The 23,823-nt window shown below is 45.9% G+C and overlaps 1 protein-coding gene and 7 non-coding genes across 8 annotated transcripts; 5 read left to right on the top strand and 3 right to left on the bottom strand.

Annotated features, from left to right (window-relative positions):
- The first annotated feature begins 2,966 nt into the window (after positions 1–2,966).
- Positions 2,967–3,048, top strand: trnal-cag (transfer RNA leucine (anticodon CAG)). Its single transcript has one exon. It is a non-coding gene; the product is annotated as a tRNA-Leu (tRNA).
- Positions 3,049–3,346: 298 nt separating this feature from the next.
- trnai-aau (transfer RNA isoleucine (anticodon AAU)) lies at positions 3,347–3,420 on the top strand. The gene has a single exon. It is a non-coding gene; the product is annotated as a tRNA-Ile (tRNA).
- Positions 3,421–3,590: 170 nt separating this feature from the next.
- On the bottom strand, positions 3,591–3,672 carry trnas-aga (transfer RNA serine (anticodon AGA)). Its single transcript has one exon. It is a non-coding gene; the product is annotated as a tRNA-Ser (tRNA).
- Positions 3,673–5,801: 2,129 nt separating this feature from the next.
- LOC131727579 (small nucleolar RNA U3) lies at positions 5,802–6,019 on the top strand. The gene has a single exon (XR_009322208.1). It is a non-coding gene; the product is annotated as a small nucleolar RNA U3 (small nucleolar RNA).
- Positions 6,020–6,699: 680 nt separating this feature from the next.
- trnal-cag (transfer RNA leucine (anticodon CAG)) lies at positions 6,700–6,781 on the top strand. Its single transcript has one exon. It is a non-coding gene; the product is annotated as a tRNA-Leu (tRNA).
- Positions 6,782–7,047: 266 nt separating this feature from the next.
- trnai-aau (transfer RNA isoleucine (anticodon AAU)) lies at positions 7,048–7,121 on the top strand. The gene has a single exon. It is a non-coding gene; the product is annotated as a tRNA-Ile (tRNA).
- Positions 7,122–7,291: 170 nt separating this feature from the next.
- trnas-aga (transfer RNA serine (anticodon AGA)) lies at positions 7,292–7,373 on the bottom strand. The gene has a single exon. It is a non-coding gene; the product is annotated as a tRNA-Ser (tRNA).
- A 4,825-nt stretch (positions 7,374–12,198) lies between these two features.
- On the bottom strand, positions 12,199–22,601 carry LOC117395245 (reticulon-4 receptor-like 2; the record flags this gene model as incomplete). Its single annotated transcript, XM_059018931.1, has 4 exons — positions 12,199–12,404; positions 20,237–20,966; positions 21,676–21,933; positions 22,416–22,601. Coding segments are annotated over 4 exons (1,380 nt in total), but the record flags the coding sequence as incomplete, so codon positions are not given.
- Positions 22,602–23,823: the final 1,222 nt, after the last annotated feature.

The following is a 23,823-nucleotide window of genomic DNA, read 5'->3' as shown; positions in this document are numbered from 1 at the left end:
ATCAAGGGCATGGGGTATGCATCAAAATGTGTTTTTACGTTAATCCGCCGATAATCCACACAAAAACGCCAAGATCCATCTGCCTTAGGCACCAGCACAACAGGAGAAGCCCAGGCGGAAGTCGAAGGTTCAATAACCCCATCCTCTTTCATCTGGTGCAGATAATGCTCAATGATGGCTCGCTTCTGTGGAGAGACTCTATAGGCACGTGAACGCACAGGAACTTCATCAATGGTATGTATTACATGCTTTGTAACATTGGTTCTTCCCAACTGGTTTGAACACACCCGTGTCCACTGCCTCATCACTCCCACAAGGTCAGGTCATAACAACGACAATAAATCACTCAACGCACCTGATGGTTCTGTGATAATAGTGCTAATGTGCGCCGTGATAGTTTTTGGGCTCTGAGGTGGAAGCGCATAATGCAAACAGATTCTGGGCAACAAGTCTCTGGGACGCCATGCCTGTTCCCATGCTGTCTTTTCCAGGAAGGGATGAAAGATATATCTCCCTCCATTCCAAACTCCATACTTTCTATTTGCCACGTCAATTCTTGTCTTGGTCTTGTCGAGAAAATCCAGCCCGAGGACGATAGGAAACGCCAGGTCTTTATCTGCCAGGATGAAAACAGGAATTGACCAGAACGTGTCATGAAAGCTGAAAGTAACGTGAGCTTTACCCATTGCTGTGTGAGAGGTTCCATTTGCCAAGGAAAACTGCTGCTCCGCACAAGGTGTCAGTTCTTCTTCTGGACGGCAAAGCCCCTTCCATAGCTTGCAGCAGATTAGAGAGTATGTGCTACCTGTGTCCAGTAAAGCTTGTCCGCAAACCCCTCTTGCTTCTATCTGCACTGCTAAAAGTGATAAAACATCCAGGCCAGGTTTCATTAAACGTTTTTTTAGGCCTGCTGTGGATAACACTCACCTCTGCCAGTTTCTTTGGCTTCTTTTGTGGGCGTGACTATGGAAGGTTCTTGTTATTCACCTTCGCCCAATATTCCTTTTGATTAGCCCAGTCTCTCTCAATCATCGTGCCCACCTGCACGAGCTCAGACACAGACTTAATTGCCCCACGCAGCCCACTAGCAAGTTTGGGATTGGCATTATTGAGGATTCGGTGCACCACGTCTGCTTCTTCAATCTTCAGGTCTCCACTTAATGCACAAGGCACGATAGTCATAGGCAGAATCTCAAATGCACTCCTGGGGGGACTGCACTCTGTTCCTCAGTCGATCTTCTATTTCGGTTTGGAAATCGGAGGGTAAAAAAAGCCTAAAAAAAGAGATTTTAAAAGCATACCATGAATGTAAATTGTGGCGTTCCGCAATCCACCAACTTTTTGTTGATCCTTTCAGAACAGACGACAAGGTAGCCATCAATCCAGGGTCAGACATAGGGCGCAAGGCTAAAAACTCCTCACACAGCTCCACATATATCATTGCGTCAGATGTTTGTTCATCTGTACCAAATTCTGGAAAATTAATTCTAATAGGCAACTTTGACCCTCTTCCTTCACTAGGTAATGCTTCTCAGCCTGGTTCACAGCTGGAACCGAAGACAATAAAGGGATACTAGCCTTTCTGGCTAATTTGTTAAGTTTATGCTCCCAAGCTTTATCTCGCTTGCCTAAAGAATCAATAATAGCCTTTTCCAATTTTAACACAGGCTGTACTACAAATTCTTCAGTTTGCCCAAAACGTGTTCGCACCTGCTCTCTGAATATCTCCTCCCGATTAAAGCTACTCGTTTGAGCTTGATGTACATCCTGCTCTACATTCCTTATACGGTCATTTATGGCTTGTATATCCTGTTTCACTTGTTCCAACTCCTGTACACTATTAACCAAGTCTCCTTCATCTTCACTCTCTGGCTCACTCAGATATAAGAGACTAAGAGAAGAAGCTAAATGATCTGTTTGATCCCTCCTAGTCACCACAGGTGCATTTATGTCAGTAAAAGCAACAGGGTCTGAACAACCAGTGTCAGTAACAGCAATGGGCGAGAGTGTGGTAGAATCTGAAGCCATGATAGACAAAATTGCACAGATGCACAAAGGGAAAGGTGTATACCCACTTTTTTATAATTCTTAATTGAACAAGTATGTGACCACTTTGAGATAATTACATTTTGGATTAAGGTGTCCTGCCAGACTAACTGCAAACAATTAAGTTGCAGATGGGAGTTTCTTACCCCATTATATGTGGTCGGTGTCACAAACTCATGTCATTTATTTGATTTCTTGTCCTTGCCATTTACAGCATGTTGGTAAAAGTACTAGACAGTTACGATTGCACATTAATGAGCGATCATAAAAGTTCAATTAGGAGAAAAGATATCCACTCACCACTAGCTAGACATTTTATAGATGTCAAACATTCCGTTTCAGATCTTAAATACCGTGGCATACAAAAAAATATTTCAAGCTCGAGGAGGTGATAATCTCGATCAAAAACTATTACAATGTGAATCCAAATGGATTTCTATTTCCATACGGTACAACCCGAGGGATTAAATGAAGAGCTAGGGTTATCATGTTATCTGTGATATAATGTGCAAGCATACTTGTCTTTCATAAGAGCTGAAAATAAATGATAGCGCTTTGAGATAATGTCTGCTACTGGCGGATTGTTTACAAATGTACTCAATTATGTTACAACTTTTTTGTCTACGAAAGATATCTGTAACATTTATGTAATGCCTCTGTGGTTTTTTCATGAAGTTAATTTGCTAACAGACGGTTCTGATTTGTTTCTAACCGTGAAGCGATCACTCTGTTTGATGTATATTTTCTTTCTGTAAGAGGAGTGTCCTTGTGATCCCATATAAAATGCGACGAAACAGGTCGCCCTCCTTAATATAAACAGATAAAGAATAAGTTCACGCACACACCAGGTGATTTACTGTAGCGTCAGACATTGGAGGATCAGCAGTGTACTGCAGTGTTGTGCAAAGTCGTCGGTGTAAGTCAGGATGGCCGAGCGGTCTAAGGCGCTGCGTTCAGGTCGCAGTCTCTCTGGAGGCGTGGGTTCGAATCCCACTTCTGACAAATCTGTTTGTTTATTTATTTCTTAAAACGTCCACCGAATGCTTGGTAATTTGATTTGTTTTTCTTGTTAGTATTCAAATCACAAGGTCGTTAAATGAGAGAAAGTCACCGCAAGCCTGCACCTCACCACATCCTTCACACTGTTAAACTGCCTCATTATGACGAGGCCTCTAATTATGCCTTTCCAATAATTTGAATGTGTTATTGTTCAGTTTAACATGAAAACATCTTCGTAGAACAATCATAATGTCCGCAGGACTTATTTTCCTCGGGTTCTAGTATCAAGTTTTGAGTGTGTGGCCGGTTAGCTCAGTTGGTTAGAGCGTGGTGCTAATAACGCCAAGGTCGCGGGTTCGATCCCAGTACGGGCCTCTGCTTTTCTTCTTTAAAGAATCCACAGCATTTGTAATGGTGCCAAAATGAACATTCTTTAACAAAATGAACCGAAGCGATATGAAGTACAACCAGTAATATTTCAGACTTCCTGAGCTTTAAACATGTATTAACAATGAACACATACAATCAATTAAAAACAAAGCTTACGTAGTCGGCAGGATTCGAACCTGCGCGGGGAAAACCCAATGGATTTCTAGTCCATCGCCTTAACCACTCGGCCACGACTACATGCTCGCACGAGTATTTGTGAAAATATCCAAAAGAAGTAAACGAAACCCGTAGTAATGCTGTAGATGGCAGTATAGGCTAACTAATGAACCGAAGTCAAATGTCTTTGTTGAAACTGTCAGATACGTGGGAAATGTAAATACAATATAATTTTTGTTAACGTTCATAATAATGAATACATCTTTATTTCAAAATATGTAGCTATTTAACTGATCTTTTCAAAAAACACCCCCATCCAAAAAACAAAGTAGTTATTTAATTGAACTGAAAAATTGACTTGCTTCATGGCTGTTGCCAGAGCACTCGAGCACGTTCTGGCTAGCGTGAGCGGACTTAGCAGATAACAAGATCTACAAAATATTTCATGCTAATAAAACATACCATAATTATTTCCGATTTTATTATACATGGCAACTTACAGAGACTAGGGTGTGTGAACTATGCATCAGCTGTAGAGTCACTTACATTTACATCTCACCCGAAAAACGGAGCACAAGGAGGTTAAGTGACTTGCTCAGGGTCACACAATGAGTCAGTGGCTGAAGTGGGATTTGTACCGGGGGACCTCCTGGTTAAAAGCCCTTTATCTTTAACCACTGGACCACACAGCCTCCTATAACAAAATCACACCCCAGATGGGACTCGAAACCACAATCCATGGCTTAGAAAGCCAGTGCCTTATCCATTAGGCCACAAGGGCTGACACGAAAAGCACATTTGGTAGTAATAAAGAAAGTGGGAACAATAGTATCGTGGTTTAATACATCATATCCAAGCCATCGTTGGTGTTCAAACACAGCAGAGTGTTACACTGGGAAAGGGCCGTACTTGTCAGTACGTATTTGACATTCATGTGGGAAGATTTAAGATTGTGAAGAAGTTTAAGTATGCTGCGTATTTGCGCATTGGGAACCTTACATAATTAGGTTTTTGATTAATGCCACTTTCTTACGGACAGTAATCAAGGTGACGATACAAGACCAGAGCCAATAAAGCAGTTATTTTCCTGTCCTTTCATTACCATATTCTAGTGTGCTTGTTCAGAATATGCGTGAATCGTGAAAACGTCTTGCGAATATGTGAACAAAGCCAGCATTCACTTTATTGATCACCATGTGGATTAACCGCTATTGGAACACAGATGATTGTGTTAAAGATGTTAATAGACTTTTAATGTACACATTTTAGAGCTAAACGTTTGTTGAGACAGTTCAAGCGCTGTAACAGTGTTTAACTATTTCCTGGATGTTTGCCTTTTGGTCTTACTCTGGAAAAAGTAATCATAATAATAAAAAGTAGGCAAAACCATTTTTTGAGAAACCGCATTTGGGAGAAAAACTAACAGTTTGGAAACACATTTGCAAAGGCATTGGATTCTATTGTGGTGTTTCCGATCTGTTGAACGTTTCTCATTACATGCAGGTTTACTGGCTTGACAAAAAGACGATTGACGAAAAGAATGCTGTCTCGATAGCACAATCGCGTCAAGCTGAAATAGCTCAGTTGGGAGAGCGTTAGACTGTAACGATCCCTGCTTCGATCCCGGGTTTTTGCAAACAGCACTAGAGCTATTTTTTCTTAATTATTTTTTTGAATTAAAAAAACAGCACATTTTTTCTTCAGTGTAATTGGAGGAAATAAAAACGTATTATAGTGCCATTTTCTAATCATATAAAGAAATGCAAAAAGCATCATCTCTGCGTGGGCTTGAAACACCAAAATTTCGATTAACAGCCGAACATGCTAACCGATTATGGTGTTTTATTAGATAACACCCTGGGAGCTCAACAGAACAGTGTGTATGCATATTGCTAAAATGGAAACCAAATATACACGATTCAAATGGGAATCGTATTCAGATTTTAAGCACAAATTTGATAGACTTCACAGTGCAAAGGAGGAAGGCAGACAATGCAAATGAGGCAACTGGCTCCTACTTTTTAAATCATATGAGAAACTTGAACCCAATTAAGCTTTTAACCGCCTGCAGTCTGGAATGAGTTTGAAATGTTGTTGTAACACCTCACTGGGCAACAGCAATTGCATTATGAAAGCTCCTGTTTATTTGTCAGCGGCACAGCTACCGGTGCCACTCAGAGTTGGAGGGAGACGGTTGGCCACTTGCCCATAAAACAATACTTTCAGGGATCATTTCTATAGTGATTTGCCAGCGAAATGCGTTTATAAAGTGTGTGGACTCGCTATCCACGAGGAAGAGTGAGAGTGTTCGTTTTTGAGCGTGAAGGAGACAGCGAGTGGTTTTTTTTTTTGGCCAACTGCTCCCTTTATTGATGACCGCTCAAGTGTTCCTTAGGGGGCTGGAGGAAGCGGACACGTTCTGAGTGGGTATCTTACCAAAAGGTACGCAAGACGAACTACAGTTGCAAAGCACTGCTGCTTTTTTCGATGATTGATTAAAACTATCAATCTGACTGAAAACACGGATCACATTAATTGTGATCGGTTTGATACCAATAGGCTTACATGACAGGTATTGTGTATAGACAATGTCATATACATAGAAATGAACACGGACAGTGTTTTTTTAAGGGCTGACTCATTTTAATGTTCGAGAGATCTAGGTGTACTGGACAAATATACTGGATTTTTTCCATGTCGTAATTGTGCCGCCTGTGATAATGCGTTTGAAACTAGAGATAGTGTGAGATAATGTCTGTTACTGGCGGATAGTTTACAAATGTACTCAATTATGTTACAACTTTTGTGTCTACGAAACATATCTGTAACATTTATGTAATGTCTGTGTGGTTTTTTAATGAAGTTAATTTGCTAACAGACTGTTCTGATTTGTTTCTAACCGTGAAGCGATCGCTCTGTTTGCCGTATATTTTCTGTCTGTAAGAGGAGTGTCCTTGTGATCCCATATAGAATGCGACGAAACAGGTCGCCCTCCTTAATATAAACAGATAAAGAATAAGTTCACACACACACCAGGTGATTTACTGTAGCGTCAGACATTGGAGGTTCAGCAGTGTACTGCAGTGTTGTGCAAAGTCGTCGGTGTAAGTCAGGATGGCCGAGCGGTCTAAGGCGCTGCGTTCAGGTCACAGTCTCTCTGGGGGCGTGGGTTCGAATCCCACTTCTGACAAATCTGTTTGTTTATTTATTTCTTAAAACGTCCACCGAATGCTTGGTAATTTGATTTGTTTTTCTTGTTAGTATTCAAATCACAAGGTCGTTAAATGAGAGAAAGTCACCGCAAGCCTGCACCTCACCACATCCTTCACACTGTTAAGCTGCCTCATTATGACGAGGCCTCTAATTATGCCTTTCCAATACTTTGAATGTGTTATTGTTCAGTTTAACATGAGAACATCTTGGTAGAACAATCATAATGTCAAGTTTCGAGTGTGTGGCCGGTTAGCTCAGTTGGTTAGAGCGTGGTACTAATAACGCCAAGGTCGCGGGTTCGATCCCCGTACGGGCCACGGCTTTTCTTCTTTAAAGAAACCACAGCATTTGTAATGGTGCCAAAATGAACATTCTTTAACAAAATGAACCGAAGCGATATGAAGAACAACCAGTAATATTTCAGACTTCCTGAGCTTTAAACATGTATTACCAATGAGCACATACAATCAATTAAAAACAAAGCTTACGTAGTCGGCAGGATTCGAACCTGCGCGGGGAAACCCCAATGGATTTCTAGTCCATCGCCTTAACCACTCGGCCACGACTACATGCTCGCACGAGTATTTGTGAAAATATCCAAAAGTAGTAAACGAAACCTGTAGTAATGCTGTAGATGGCAGTATAGGCTAACTAATGAACCGAAGTCAAATGTCTTTGTTGAAACTGTCAGATTTGTACAAGTCAAGCACACGTGGGAAATGTAAATAAAATATAATTTTTGTTAACGTTCATAATAATGAATACATCTTTATTTCAAAATACGTAGCTATTTAACTGATCTTTTCAAGAAACACCCCCATCCACAAAAACAAAGTAGTTATTTAATTGAACTGAAAAATTGACTTGCTTCATGGCTGTTGCCAGAGCACTCGAGCACGTTCTGGCTAGCGTGAGCGGACTTAGCAGATAACAAGATCTACAAAGTATTTCATGCTAATAAAACATACCATAATTATGTTCGATTTTATTATACATGGCAACTTACAGAGACTAGGGTGTGTGAACTATGCATCAGCTGTAGAGTCTCTTACATTTACATCTCACCCGAAAAACGGAGCACAAGGAGGTTAAGTGACTTGCTCAGGGTCACACAATGAGTCAGTGGCTGAGGTGGGATTTGTACCGGGGGACCTCCTGGTTAAAAGCCCTTTATCTTTAACCACTGGACCACACAGCCTCCTATAACAAAATCACACCCCAGATGGGACTCGAAACCACAATCCATGGCTTAAAAAGCCAGTGCCTTATCCATTAGGCCACAAGGGCTGACGCGAAAAGCACATTTGGTAGTAATAAAGAAAGTGGGAACAATAGTATCGTGGTTTAATACATATCCAAGCCATCGTTGGTGTTCAAACACAGCAGAGTGTTACATTGGGAAAGGGCCGTACTTGTCAGTACGTATTTGACATTCATGTGGGAAGATTTAATATGCTGCATATTTGCGCATTGGGAACCTTACATAATTAGGTTTTTGATTAATGCCTCTTTCTTACAGACAGTAATCAAGGTGACGATACAATACCAGAGCCAATAAAGCAGTTATTTTCCTGTCCTTTCATTACTATATTCTAGTGTGCTTTTTCAGAATATGTGTGAATCGTGAAAACGTCTTGCGAATATGTGAACAAAACCAGCATTCACTTTATTGATCACCATGTGGATTAACCGCTATTGGAACACAGATGATTGTGTTAAAGATGTTTATAGACTTTTAATGTACACGTTCCCTTTCAAGTCGAAAATAACCCATCAAGGTATGGGACATTGCCGTCAGGCAGTAGGGATTGGCTGAGCTTTATGTCAAAGCTGCCGATAGGCCTCCGCGCAAGCCTCTTTTGCCTTCAGCCTCAGTAGCGGTAGGACTTAGAGCTATTTAACTGATTGTACTTACTAAAGCTTAGGCTTGAGTAGCTGGTTTATCCCCTTCTCCGAGTTTATTTCAGTTATACTCTCCGGAGTTATTATTATTATTATTATTATTATTATTATTATTATTATTATTATTATTATTGTTATTGTATTATTATTTAGGATTATATATTGTTTTACTTTATATATTCCTTCTCGCTTTGCTTCGGCATCGCGTTTCTTCATGGTCTCCCCGTCTTTCCTCTGTTCTTATAATTTATTGTGTTGGGTTTTTGTATTTTATTGTGTATATATATATATATATTTGTTATATATATTGTATATATTTTGTCTTTCGGACGCGTGTTGCGTTGGCCTTGGCCCACGCGCATTTTGCTTCCCTTCACTATACAGAGGAAGACAACCACCAACGTGCAAAATCCCCAGCATCTTCAGGTAGGTATTGCACAGCATCAGACGCCGTACCAGCACTTAGCGTCTCCGCATGGCGGGTCAGCTGACGCTTAGGCGTCTGTGCTAGTGTTCCAAACTCGGTACTCGCGCTTTGGCGCTCGCGCTCCGGCGCTTTTGGTGTCAACGCTTGTGCGCTTGGTGCAGCGCTTCGGCGCTTTGTGCAGCGCTTCTGCGCTTGGTGCTTAGTGCTTCTGCACTTGGGGCTCAGTGCTCGACGCTTCGACGCCTCGACGCGCGCACCCTCGACGTTTGACGCACGCACCTCGGTGCTCGACGCTTCGGCGCTCGACGCACGCACCCTCAACGCTCAACGCACGCACCTCGGCGCTCGACGCGGCGGCGCTCGACGCACGCACTTCAGGTGCTTGACGCTGGTGTCCGACGCTTTGGCGTTCGACGCGCGCACCTTGGCGTTTAATGCGACAGTGCTCGACGCACACTCTTGGTGCTTGGCGTCAATACTAGACGCTTCAGCGTTCTACTATGTCTGGGTTCCACCGTTGCGTGACCTGTCAGGCCAAGTTGCCTGCTAGCGACCCTCATGAGGACTGCGTCGCATGCTTGGGGCCGGACCATGCCGCATCTGCCCTGGCAGATAGGGCATACTGCCAGCTATGTGCGGAGTTTCAGACACGCACCCTTCGCCAGAGAGCTAGGAAGGCAGTTGGAGGTCGTTCCCCATCCTCGGGCTCGTCCCACACCGTCTTGGCCCCACCATCATCTGTCGTGTCGCTGCCGGTGACGTCTCAGCTCCCTCTGAGCCCATCTTCCCAGCTTACAGCTGGTCAGAGGTCTCCAATTAGAACCGAGCTGGGTGCAGTTGCGCATCTTTTGGTTAAGCTGGCTCAGCTGAATGCGCGAGCACAGGGCAGGAGCATTGCTTCCCTTGTGGTGGCAAGGAGGCAGCTCTGGCTCTCTCAGGCCAGGGTACAGGAGCCTGATAAGGCCCCTTTGCTAGATGCTCCTATATCCCCGGGGCACACGTTTGGCCCAGCGGTGGAGGAGATGCTGCAACGCTCCGTCAAGGCGCGTGAGGCGTCGCAGCAGTTGGCTAAGATGTGGCCAAGCAAGCCTTTCCAGCCAAGGCAGCCGCAGGAGCGCCAATGGCGCAGGGCGCCGCCACAGCAGCAAGCGCACTCACAGGGCAGTAAAACCGTCCCTTTGGGGGTTTCAGCACGCAGCCAACCCGCGTTTGCAAGACCGCAGCGAGGAGGGTGGCGCCCCAGAGGAGGTAGCAGACCACGCCCTCGTGGCTCTGGCCAGGCCCCTCGTGAGCGAGCGCAGCCTAAGCAGCCCTGAGAAACCCCGGCAGCCGTTAACCCACCCCTACACTGTTCCACAGCTCCTGTTCTGGCAACAATGCACCAACGACATCTGGGTGCGCAAAACTATACTCACCGGGTACACCCTTCAATTCCGGTTAAACCCCCCCCCCCCTTCAGGAGAGTGGTGGTAACTGCAGTGAAGGACTCGGTTCAGTCCTCAGCTCTAAATGCAGAAATACAGGCATTGCTCAAATAGCGTGCCATTCAACTAGTAGACCCTGCTCTGACCGACCAGGGGTTCTACTCCAAGTACTTCCTAGTGCCAAAAAAGGACGGTGGGCTCCGCCCTATTTTAGATCTGTGAGTACTGAACAAATACCTATGGGTGTTGTCGTTCAAGATGCTTACGCACAGGCACATTGTCCAGTCTGTCCGGCAAGGCGACTGGTTTACCACCGTAGACCTCACAGATGCATACTTTCACGTTCCCATCTGTCCGGGTCACAGGAAGTACCTACGTTTCGCATTTCAGAGCAGGATCTACGAGTTTTGTGTCCTGCCATTCGGCCTGTCTCTAGCTCCTCGAACCTTTTCGAAGTGTATGGACGCCATTTTAGCCCCCTTGCGGGCTCAAGGCATCCGACTGCTGAACTATCTGGACGACTGGCTCGTCTGCGCGCAGTCAAAGGAGCAGTTGGCACAGCACACAGCTCGAGTTGATGGCGTTCCATCCTCCTCCTTTTTCTTCCCCAGAGGAAGAGCGGTTACACATGCTCTGCCCTGTGCGGGCATTGAGGTGTTATATTGATCGCACAAAGACTGTGAGGCAAACAGAACAGCTATTCATATGCCATTTTTCTAAAACTTTGGGTCAGCCGTTGTCTAAGCAACGCCTTTCTCATTGGATAGTGGATGCTATTCAGTTAGCATATGATTCTATGGGCCTTCCGCCACCAGGGCAGTTGAAGGCACATTCCACTAGGGGTATGGCAACATCCTGGGCCCTCTTTAGAGGGGTGCCGATGTCTGACATTTGCGCTGCAGCCAGTTGGGTTACACCGCATACATTTATGAGGTTTTACCGGTTAAATGTACTGGAATCCTCTGCTCCGTCATTTGGAGCATCTGTGTTGCACTCTATGACGCCTCAGGTTGCGGACGTCTAGAGTGGTTGACAATATGGTGTGACTATTCCACCTTGGGACAGGTGTCATTGCGAGCATAGACGCTGAGGCGCAGCTCCGCATATGTGTAGATGTACTGCCTACGCAGTTGCGTTATGACGTAAGGCTGTCCTACTGCCGAGAATCCTCCCTCGCGACGGCTTGGGTACATTGTTCCCATACCTTGATGGTTATTTTCGACTTGAAAGGGAACAATAGGTTGTGGATGCAACCCCGGTTCCCTGAAAGAGAAAATAACCATCAAGCCGCCAGGTCGCTCTGGAGGCCTTCACGGCCTGAAGGGCAAAAGAGGAGGTGACTCTCCGCGCGCTGCGTATAGTAAGCTCCCAGGGGGGCGGGCTCACACGGCAGCTTGCGCGGAGGCCTATCGGCAGCTTTGACATAAAGCTCAGCCAATCCCTACTGCCTGACGGCAATGTCCCATACCTTGATGGTTATTTTCTCTTTCAGGGAACCGGGGTTGCATCCGCAACTTATCGTATCGATCCCTCTTGTAAGATTGGCGAGCGGCTATTACTCTTTTCTACTACATGAGGCCTCGTGTAGTTGAAGATACCGTGTGGAGAGCTGTTCTGGTGCTGTAAGGAGACCCCACGGGCCTAGCAGCTCGGCTGAATCGGCTGCATACCCCGGCATCCACCGCGGTTCTCCCGCCGACCTTCAGGCTTGGAACAGCGCCTACCCGGCACCGATTGACTTGGCACTGGTGTAACCATCTCCGTGCCGACCGCGCCCACCATCGGCACAGACTGTCTCGGCACCGAGTGTTCGGCACCGACAGCGTTCTCCTCGGCGCCGATCCCGCCTAGTCACCATGTCAGTGCAGTCAACTGAGTCCTCCGCTGGTTTCCACCAGGGCGACCAGTGCGCGACAAAGCTGCCCAGTCAGGATGAGCACCGGTCCTGCGCCAGATGCTTAGGGGCAGACCATGCGGTCAAAGCACTGGCGGGTGAGTTGGACTGCTCTCCATGCAGGAAGTTCTCCAAAAGAACTGAACGCAGGAGAGCAGCCCCATCCCCAGCTGAGTATCTCTCCCCAAGCCATGGCAGAATGAGGTCAGTGGTTCAGGGTCCTCCTAGGACCCCACGTCAGATTAGAACTCATTAATTAGAACTACATTTATTTATTACACAAATAATAATCTCTACATCTGTGAATAACTTATTTTAACATGCTTTGTGTTTTAGTGGTCAGATTTAATTTACCAGCATCAGCCAAATCAATATTGTTGTGCTACATGTATTCATTTATAGCAATATTTATTCAAACATTTTAATAATTTCTATATTTAAAAAGTATGTATTTCTACGTGTATTTGTTTACATTTGCATTCATGTATTTATTCATTTATAAAATCGTGCTGTGTTTTGTACTTGCTCTTACTAGAACTGAAGTCATTGGGCCCGATCTTGGATAGATTTGCGCACCACTTAAACGGCCGTTATGTGCAAATGCGCATAATGTTCTATATTCGAAACGTCCTTTTGCGCGTCACAATCCATTCTGCGCTGTGCAGAAATAAAATGTATGCATCGCACAATATGGGGGGAGTGGCCGACAATATGCGTGATCCTGCTATTTTCAAAAGTATGTGCCAAGCACAAAACCAGTTTTGCGAGGCATAGAATAACGCTTTTAAAAAGCAAGCGTTAACTCCGCGCACATCCCCCCAGGACTCACACAAGCACGGAACAGCAGGAGCTTTCCAAGGTACCGCTATGGGAAACACCCCGCGAGCGCACAAGACTCCGTCCACATCTACAGTGGGACTATTATATGGTGATTATAGGACAGGAATTCAAAAGAACGATTGTGATAATTGCTTCACTGTTTAAAAAAAAAACATGTTTAAAAAACAATCTGCAGGAAGCTGCTATCTCGACCGCTCTTTCAGACTGAAACATTAGGCTACTATTTACTTTTCTAAGCAAGCATTCTTGGTGCTGCAAGAATAGCTCCCAAAACAGAATGGAGAGTACAGTACGGTATGTGACATAGACCGAGCTGGCAAATACAAAACAACTGTCTGGAGAAGGAGCGGGCTCTGGAGGCAGGGGAGCATAGCGGAGGTAGAGCCAGTCTTCTAGTGCAGGTGGAGTGGAGAGGTCGAGTGGGGGTGTAGGGAGAGATGAGGGTCTGGAGGTAGCTGGGTGCAGTCTGGTCAAGGCATCTGTAGGCTAGTACAAGAGTCTTGAACTGGATGCGAGCGGTGATCGGGAGCCAGTGGAGCGAGCGGGAGTAGTGGAGTAGCGTGGGCGAAGCGAGGCAGAGAGAACACCAGGCGGGGAGCAGAGTTCTGGATGAGCTGGAGCGGACGGGTGGCGGACGCAGGGAGGCCGGCCAGGAGGGAGTTGCAGTAGTCTAGGCGGGAGAGTACCAGGGCCTGGACCAGGAGCTGGGTAGCATAGTTGGTGAGGAAGGGTCGGATTCTTCGGATGTTGCTCAGGAAAAATCGGCAAGTGCAGCCAGAGTGGAGATGTGCTGGGAATAAGAGAGGCAGGGGTCCAGGGTGACTCCAAGGTTCTTAGCTGAGGAAGAGGGAGAGAGTGTGGTAGATTCCAGAGGAACAGAGATGGAGAGATCAGAGGAGGGGGAGGAGGAGGGAAAGAAAAGGAGGTCAGATTTAGAGAGGTTGAGTTTGAGGTGATGCAAGTGCATCCAGGAGGAAATAGCAGACAGACAGGTAGAGATACGGGAGGAGATGGTGGAGTCAGAGGTGGGGAAGGAGAGGAAAATCTGAGCATCATCAGCATAGAAATGGTATGAGAAACCATAGGATGCGATGAGGGGGCCCAGGGAGCGGGTGTAGAGAGAGAACAGGAGAGGACCCAAGACTGACCCTTGGGGGACTCCAGTTAAGAGAGGGTGAGGTGTGGCGGTTGCTCCACGCCAGGTTACCTGGTAAGTGCGGTTGGAGAGGTAGGAGGAGAACCAGGCCAGAGCAGTGCCAGAGATCCCCAGGTCAGCGAGAGATGATAGTAGAATAGAGTGATCAACAGTGTCAAAGGCAGCCGAGAGGTCGAGGAGAATTAGGACAGAGGAGAGAGAGGCAGCTCGGGCACACTTAAGTGAGTTGGTGACAGACAGGAGGGCGGTTTCAGTGGAGTGAGCAGAGCGGAAGCCAGATTGGAGAGGGTCAAGCAGAGAGTGGTTGGACAGGAAAGCAGAGAGCTAGCGGTGTACAGTCCGCTCGAGGGTTTTGGAGAGGAAGGGTACGAGGGAGACAGGACGGTAGCTCTGGAGGGAGGTGGGGTCGAGGGTAGGTTTTTTGAGGAGGGGAGTGATAGAGGCTTTTTTGAAGGCAGAGGGAAAGATACCAGAAAGTAGAGAGGTGTTGAGGAGGGAGGAGATGAAGAGGAGTAGAGTAGGAGCAGCAGCTTGAAAGAGGTGAGTGGGGAGGGGGTCCAAGGTACACGTGGTGGGTTTGTGACCCTGGAGCAGGGAGGAGAGGTCAGAGTCTGAGAGGGGCAAGAAGGTGGAGAAGGGGGGTGAGTTAGTAGGGGTTGCAGTGGGTGTAGGAGTTGGAGCGGGAGGGGGTGCGGGGGAGGGAGAGGTGTTAAAGAGTTTGCGGATATCTGAGATTTTAGAAGAGAAGAAGGAGGCAAAGTCATCAGGGGAGATAGAGGAGGGAGGAGGAGGGGGGGAGGGTTTAGGAGGGAGGAGAAGGTAGAGAATAGTTTACGTGGGTTGTTAGTGGAGGCTTGGATTACAGATTGGAAATAAGCACATTTAGCAGAGGAGAGAGTAGAGGAGAAGGAGGAGAGGAGAGTGCGGTAAAGGTCTAGGGCAGCAGGGAGTTTGGTTCTCTTCCATTTCTTTTCAGCAGATCGCAGTGTGATTCTTGCCGAGCGGAGCGCAGAGGAGAGCCAGGGATGGGGAGGGGAGGAGCGAGCAGGACGGGAGGTGAGGGGACAGAGGGAGTCGAGGGAGGAGGTGAGTGAGGAGAAGAGGGTGGAGGTAGCAGAGTCTACGGAGAGTTGTGAAAAGGAGTCGATAGGAGGGAGGTGAGAGAGAGCAGTGGAGGCAAGGACAGAGGGGGAGAGAGAGCGGAGGTTACGGCGAGAGGTGACAGTGGGGGTAGGAGGAGCAGGGAGAGGGGGGAGAGACAGAGAAAAAGAGATGAAATAGTGATCATAGAGGTCCAGGGGGGTGACAGAGAGGGTGGAGGGGCAGCAGGCCCTGGAGAAGGTGAGGTCCAGTTGACGGCCAGCTTTGTGGGTAGGAGGGGACGGAGAGAGACAGAAGTCGAAGGAGTGCAGGAGAGGGAGGAATCCAGCAGAGTGGCTGGGGTTGGAGAGATGGATGTTGAAGTCACCCAACAGGACAGTCGGGGTAGACAGAGAGGGGAGGGAGGAGAGTAGATAGTCGAGTTCATCCAGAAAGTGAGTGAGAGGCCCAGGGGGGCGGTACAGAACAACGAGCAGGAGTTGACAGGGAAAGGTTAGTTGGACTGCATGAAATTCAAAGGTATTGACAGAGAGCGAGATGAGATCGGAGGGGACAGAAAAGAGTAAGGAGGGAGAGAGGAGAAGACCCGTCCCACCTCCCCGTCCAGTGAGACGCGGGGTATGGGTCAGGACGTAGAGAGAGGACAGGGCAGCAGGAGTAACAGTGTTATCAGGGGACAACCAGGTTTCAGTGAGAGCAAGGAAATCGAGCGAGAGGTGGGAGGCAAAGGCAGATATGAAATCAGCTTTGTTAGCAGAAGAGTGACAGTTCCAGAGTGCACCAGAGAGTGTGCGGGAGGGGGGGAGAGGCAGAGAAATGAGGTTAGAGGGGTTGGAGGAGCAGCAGCGGAGGGAGGGCAGAGGACGAGGACGAGAGGACAGAACAGGGATGTGAGAGACAGTCATAGCAGGGCAAGCAGGACAAAAGGCACAGTAGGAGCAGTAGGGTGGAGGGTACAGACCTGACTAGTAGATAGCTTCTTCTAGAGCCCAGTTAGGTTTAGATCTATTGGAATAGCGTCTCAGCGCAGGCCTCCCCTTGCTGGACTCCCACAGCTAGACTCCCGGCTCTTTTGTTGAGGCTCTTCTGTTGGCTGGCGCAGAAATAGGCTGCTTAATATAAAAAGAACAACTGCGTGGAAACCAATCAGATAGCAAATCAACTTCTGTACAATTAAACCACTCACCTGGTACTAATCACACACCAACTCAGCTAATTCAAACACCACCTTACAAAGTTACCAAATGTAGTTAATTAAAAATTACTTGAAGCAGGAACTTGCCTATTGCCTCAGTCCCTGGTTCCTGTAGACTGACCACTATTATATGCCCACCCTTAAATAGAGTTATATTTAAGAGCAAGTAGTAACTGCAGTAGAGTATTTAATTATGGATGGACCAAACTTGCAGGTCGCCACTGTCACATTTTCCAGGAAATCACGGCTAATACTGAGAAAGAAAACAGATGAGAACCTAACAGAAAACTAGTGAAAAACACTGCACTGATTAACTGAACGGGTCAAATGTAGCCTACTGAATTACTGAATTGATGAATTGTTGAGGGGGGAGAGTGGCGCATCCAGCTGAGGCGCTTCATCTGAAATGCAGGGTGTGCCCTATAGCCTGGAGATCGCTGGTTCCAATCCAGACTATGCCATCGCCGACTGTGGAACAATGCCATCGCCGACAGGAACGCCGAGGGGGCGGCGTACAATTGGCAGAGTGCCACCCGGGTTGGGAGGGCTTAGGTCAGCTTGGTAATCATTGTCTCAACAAGCTCCAGCAACTCCTGTGGCGACCGGTCGCCTGCGAGTTGTGGGCGGAACTGCGTTTCCTCCAACACCGCTACAGCCAGGTGCGGTTGTCTTTGCTGTTGCAGTGTGACAAGAGGAGGGTGGCTGACGGCGTTTGTTTCAGAGGATGCGCATGATGAGTCTTCGTTCTCCCGAGTCGATACGGGAAGTTGCAGCAGCGCCATAAAAATAACAATTGGATATTCCAAATTGGGAGATTTTTTTAAAATATTACAACAAAATAAATTAAATAGTTAAGCTTCAAAAAATCTATTTTTGACTGAGCGAGTTAAGTGTGTACGGTATCCTGACAACACAACACGTTGAAAACACAGAAAAGACATTGAGAAAAAAAAGTTTCCTATTTCCTGTTTAATTAAGAAAATACAATAAATAAAGATTATTCTCTTACTTGTCTTCCTGCCATATCCCCTCGTTTTTTCATTTTTTCGTTTTTTTTCTGTTTGTTGTTGGGCTGCCATCTTGGTAAGAGCTTGTCAATTGTCGCATGTGAACACATTCCCTACCAAAATGTCCAGTACAGTACAGTACCGTGCTGTTAGATTAGACTGGACTGTATTGAATTAGCTGGCTCTCAGATCCCCAGTACAGTACCGTGCTGTTAGATTAGACTGGACTGTATTGAATTAGCTGGCTCTCAGATCCCCAGTACAGTACCGTGCTGTTAGATTAGACTGGACTGTATTGAATTAGCTGGCTCTCAGATCCCCAGTACAGTACCGTGCTGTTAGATTAGACTGGACTGTATTGAATTAGCTGGCTCTCATATCTCCAGTACAGTACCGTGCTGTTAGATTAGACTGGACTGTATTGAATTAGCTGGCTCTCAGATCCCCAGTACAGTACCGTGCTGTTAGATTAGACTGGACTGTATTGAATTAGCTGGCTCTCAGATCCCCAGTACAGTACAGTGCTGTTAGATTAGACTGGACTGTATTGAATTAGCTGGCTCTCAGATCCCCAGTACAGTACCGTGCTGTTAGATTAGACTGGACTGTATTGAATTAGCTGGCTCTCAGATCCCCAGTACAGTACAGTGCTGTTTTTAAAATCCATAAAATGTTGTAAAAAGTTAAATTCCTGAGATCTAACAATTATGAAAATGAATGAACAAAATAAACAAATAAAAATACATAAATGAAAAAAATCAATACACAACTTTATAAACAAATTCCTAAAATTACACAAATTCAGTCAATCCAACACCTTTAGAAAAAAAAAAGTACAAAGTAACACGGAACAGTCCATTTTAGATAGTATAGGGGGTGATTGGTCAAAGGCTATTGTGCATATTATTATTATTATTATTATTATTATTATTATTATTATTATTATTATTATTATTATTATTATTATTATTATTATTATTATTATTATTATTAGTAGTATTAGTATTATTATTATTATAGTATTATTACTAGTCCAAACTCCCTCACCCCTCTCTTTGACTGCACCTAAATGGACCAGTCCCTTAAAAAAAAAAAAAAGTCATTTTCCACTGAAATTAAATAAAATACACGCAATTTCAAACTAAAAAGAAAACAGTTTCAAATTGTAACACCTGAAACACATTTTGTGTGTATATATATATATATATATATATATATATATATATATATATATATATATATATATATATATAATCTTTAAACATCTTAAAACAGTTGCAGAATATTTTGTAGGGATTTTCGTAGCAATTAAGAAAGTCAAAGAGAGAGAGAGACATAAAACTGGGAAAAAAATGGCAAAACACTTTAAAAGAAGTGTAATTTGTAATTCATTATGAACAGAGCTGCACAGAGCAGGTCTATAGGAAACTCAACACTGCAGAGCTGCACAGAGCAGGTCTATAGGAAACTCAACACTGCAGAGCTGCACAGAGCAGGTCTGTAGGAAACTCAACACTGCAGAGCTGCACAGAGCAGGTCTGTAGGAAACTCAAGACGGCAGAGCTGCACAGAGCAGGTCTGTAGGAAACTCAACACTGCAGAGCTGCACAGAGCAGGTCTGTAGGAAACTCAACACTGCAGAGCTGCACAGAGCAGGTCTATAGGAAACTCAAAACTGCAGAGCTGCACAGAGCAGGTATATAAGAAACTCAACACTGCAGAGCTGCACAGAGCAGGTTAAAAGGAAAGAGAGATCAACACTGCAGAGCTGTACAGAGCGAGTCTATAGGAAAGACAAAATTTCATTTTTTTATATAACTTTTTAGATTAGTTCCTTTTAAAACAGTGCTTTCCCTGGGTCTCTCTCAAACACTTTCAATGAGACTCCCTATCGCACAGCAGTTTCAATGAGACTCCCTATTACACAGCAATTTCAATAAGACTCCCTATCACACAGCAGTTTCAATAAGACTCCCTATCACACAGCAGTTTCAATGAGACTCATCCTATTTCACAGCAGTTTCAATGACACTCCCTATCACACGGCAGTTTCAATAAGACTCCCTGTCACACAGCAGTTTCAATGAGACTGCCAATTGCACAGCAGTTTCAATGAGACTCCCTATCACACAGCAGTTTCAATGAGACTCCCTATCAAACAACACTTTCAATGTGACTCCCTATTGCACAGCAGTTTCAATAAGACTCCCTATTGCACAGCAGTTTCAATAAGACTCCCTATTGCACAGCAGTTTAAATGAGACTCATTATCACACAGCAGTTTCAGAGCAGAGCTGGTCTATAGGAAACTCAACACTGCAGAGCAGTAATTGAATCGTAATATCTTTTCAATATAGACTTTAAGGGGAAATTCACAAATGCTCTTCACATGGTTTCAGGAAAAAGAAAGTGAAGGGTGAGAGAGAGGGAGAGGGTGAGAGTGAGGGAGAGAGAGAGGAGAAAGAGGGACGCGTCTGGACAAACACCTCTGGATTTCCCGTTTGCTTCTTTCAAACAATCCAACTTGTAACAACGAATAGTGGAGTCTTCGTTTTCATATTTCTCCCAGTAGTCTTGCTCTTTAACTTTCGTCAATGTGGACTCAGCTTCGTAACTTTTGGTTTGACTTTTATCTGGACTGATGTAACTGTTGTCTTGCTGTTGTCCTTTCTTTCCATCCAAGCCTTTAGATTTGTCCGAATTCCCCCCGCTTGCCTTGCCCGATTTGGGGAACCACCATCTCGTTCTGGTGCTGAAGGTGTAAGTGACGCGGGCTCTCGGATAGTAAGGCATCATGGGGCAGGGAGCGAAATCGATTTCTCTCAAGAACCTCAAATCTAGACCTTTCCTTTCCTCGGGACCGGCGCAGAGGATCTCGGAGCTGGAGATCCGGACCTGACGGAACCATTCCCAGAGAGGGCGGGCCTGGCAGGAGCAGCTCCAGGGGTTTCCGTTGAGTCTGAGGAACTGCAGGGACGAGAGATAGTAGACGGCCGAAGCAGGGAGGTCTGTTAGGGCGTTGTTGAAGAGGAACAGGGTGGTGAGGTGACCCAGGTCCCTGAAGGATTTGCAGTTGACCCGTCGCACTCGGATCTCGTGGAGGAGGAGCCTGTCCAGGTTGACCAGCCCTCTGAAGACATTTTCAGACAGGACTCGGATTCGGTTGCCGTGGAGGAAGAGGTGAGTGAGATTCACCAGGTCTGAGAAGAGATTGTCCTGAGAGGGGGAGAGAGAGGGAGGGGGAAGGGGAGGGACAGAGATTGATATTTGGCACAAAATTCAGTACTACCAAAAATTTGTATGTTAAATTATGAAATTAAAATTATTTGTGTTATAGCTCTCCTGTATGTATCTGCCTCCTGTCAACCCCACCAGGAGCAGGATTGAGACACACTGTATTAGATAGGATAGAGGGGGCTCTCCAGGAGCAGGGTTGAGACACACTGTATTAGATAGGATAGAGGGGGCTCTCCAGGAGCAGGATTGAGACACATTGTATTAGATAGGATAGAGGGGGCTCTCCAGGAGCAGGATTGAGACACACTCTATTAGATAGGATAGAGGGGGCTCTCCAGGAGCAGGGTTGAGACACACTGTATTAGATAGGATAGAGGGGGCTATCCAGGAGCAGGATTGAGACACACTGTATTAGATAGGATAGAGGGGGCTCTCCAGGAGCAGGGTTGAGACACACTGTATTAGATAGGATAGAGGGGGCTCTCCAGGAGCAGGGTTGAGACACACTGTATTAGATAGGATGGGGGGGGTGGGGGGGGCTCAAGGAGCAGGGTTGGAGACACACTGTATTAGATAGGATGGGGGGGATGGGGGGGCTCCAGGAGCAGGGTTGGAGGCACACTGTATTAGATAGGAGGTCTCTCTCTCTCTCTCTCTCTCTCTCTCTCTCTCTCTCTCTCTCTCTCACCTGGATGTGTTGCAGCAGGTTGTCCTGCAGGTAAAGGAACTGCAGGCTGTAGAGTTTTTTGAAGATGTTTCCGGGCAGGGTCCCCAGCTGGCAGCGGTATATGTGCAGGCTCTGCAGCTTGTCCAGCCCCCGGAAGGAGTCGGGATGGAGGGTGCGCAGGGAGGGGTTATCCCCCAGGTCCAGCTCCTCCAGATCTCGCATGTCGCTGAAGGAATCGGGTTTGATGGAGCAGATGTTGTTGGAGTAGAGCCACAGGACCTGATGAGAGGGAGAGAGAGAGGAGGGGGAGAGAGAGGAAGATCATTTTCAAGCTCAATTTCGAGTTACAGTCAAACCTGTATTAAGAGACCTGCACTCAAGGGACAGTCAAATAGTGTCTCTTAAAAGAGGGACCCCCCCATACATTTTCTATTTGTCTCCGACATCCTACCTTCCTGTAATTATATATGTATGTTTAAAAAACTCTGTAAAAGACTACATATATGAACAAAATAAGTACTGGAATTGAATTACATTTAGATTATTGTGTGGGCTTGCACGTTGTTGTTTGAGGACAAAAGCTTGAGTGCGTTTGTCTATCTCCAGCCTCTCCCAGCCGAGAAGGAGTCACTGCGGGGGAGATCGCAGCAGCAGCAGCAGCAGCAGTGGTGAGGCAGACATAGTCTTAAAAACAATTTATAAATTGGGGGAGAAAAGGGGGTTACAAATAATTGTGAAGTGTGAACAGGGCAAGATGGTACCTGTGTCTGGAAGCCGAAGGACTGCGCCCGCAGCTCTGTGATGCAGTTGTTTTGGAGGAATACTCTTTGGCTGTCGTAGGGAATGCCGGCCGGCACCGCCGAGAAGTTCTGAGACTGGCAGCTGACCGTCATCGGGGAGAGGTAACAGACACACAGCCTGGGGCAGGAATAGGCAGGGCTAGGGGAGCAGACTGCCAGCCAGAGCAACAGCCAGACAGACACCGAGCCTGCGTGGGGAGAGAGAGGAGAGAGTGTGAAGAGGAGAAGGGAGGGGAGAGAGATAGACTGATAGATAAACAATATGACAGACAAGACAGAAAGGCAGATAAACAAATATACAGACAGATTTGAAGTCATGTCTCAATGAACATTTGTGGCACTGCCACTTAAATTGAATGTTTGGTTCTACATGGTACAATAAACGTACCATGTGTTGCGCCTTAATTGGGCAGCACGGAAGCCTGGCCAGGTTCCAAATACATTTCGAGGTTCTTATTCGCTGGAAGCGGCAGCGTTGTTAATGGAAAGATTGTTTTAGACAAGTATAAATAGTACCTTTGTTACGCCATAGGGGGGAGCTGCTTACCTGCCTTTTGAGTTCCTGTCGTCTCCTTAGTTCCTGTTTAGAGACTCTTCCTTGTTTTTGAAAAGTCCGCGGCGTTCTTTTTCCCGGGGTGGTTTGCCATGGTAGAGCGATCCTGTTTACCTTCGACTGTCGTTCTTGTTGGAAGTTGATTTGTTTTTTTATCAGCAAGTGCTTTGTTCCAGTTTCAGGCTGTTTAGCCGGTGTTGTTCACCTTTGCTGCCCACGATCGCTAAAGCCTGGAGCCGGCTTGTAATGCACCACGTTGCTGATGGGGTTGGTTTTTCAAGTGCATGTTCATAGTTTTTGTGGATTACTGGTCATCATCTTCCGAGAGGATCTTCAAGCAAGCGGGTACCCAGGAGTTTGGTGAGATCGTTGTTTTTTTATTTTTGTTGCGGGACTGTTTTGTTTTTTTGTTTTATTTTGTTACTTTGTTCTCGCAATGGATATTTTGCTGGCTTGTTTATGTTTTGTTTTTTTGCTCGGAACTTCTTTTCCATCTTGTTTTGTTGAACAGTTTCAATTATTTTAGCCAATAAATGTTTAAGGTTATCCCGTGTTTCTATAGTGTATTTATTGGGGGATCTCGCGTCCTTGATGCACTGTCGCTTCGCCCTTCCCCTTGTTAATAATTTGAGTATATTTGATACAGGGAGGTAATCCTGCCGTTGGGATTAGTTTTGTGCTAAGAGCGAGACGTTACAGATTGGTGGCCCGTACGGGGAATGTTAGACATTTTGTTTAGGCTGAGTTTATGGATTTTCAAGATGGCAGAAGGTGAAGATCACGAATATATACAGGATAGTATGGATTTTGCAAATT

The sequence above is a fragment of the Acipenser ruthenus genome, unplaced genomic scaffold, assembly GCF_902713425.1.
Source record: "Acipenser ruthenus unplaced genomic scaffold, fAciRut3.2 maternal haplotype, whole genome shotgun sequence".
Classification (NCBI taxonomy): Eukaryota; Metazoa; Chordata; class Actinopteri; order Acipenseriformes; family Acipenseridae; genus Acipenser; species Acipenser ruthenus.
Note: the sequence above shows the minus strand (reverse complement) of the source record. Positions and strands in the feature narration are given on the sequence as shown.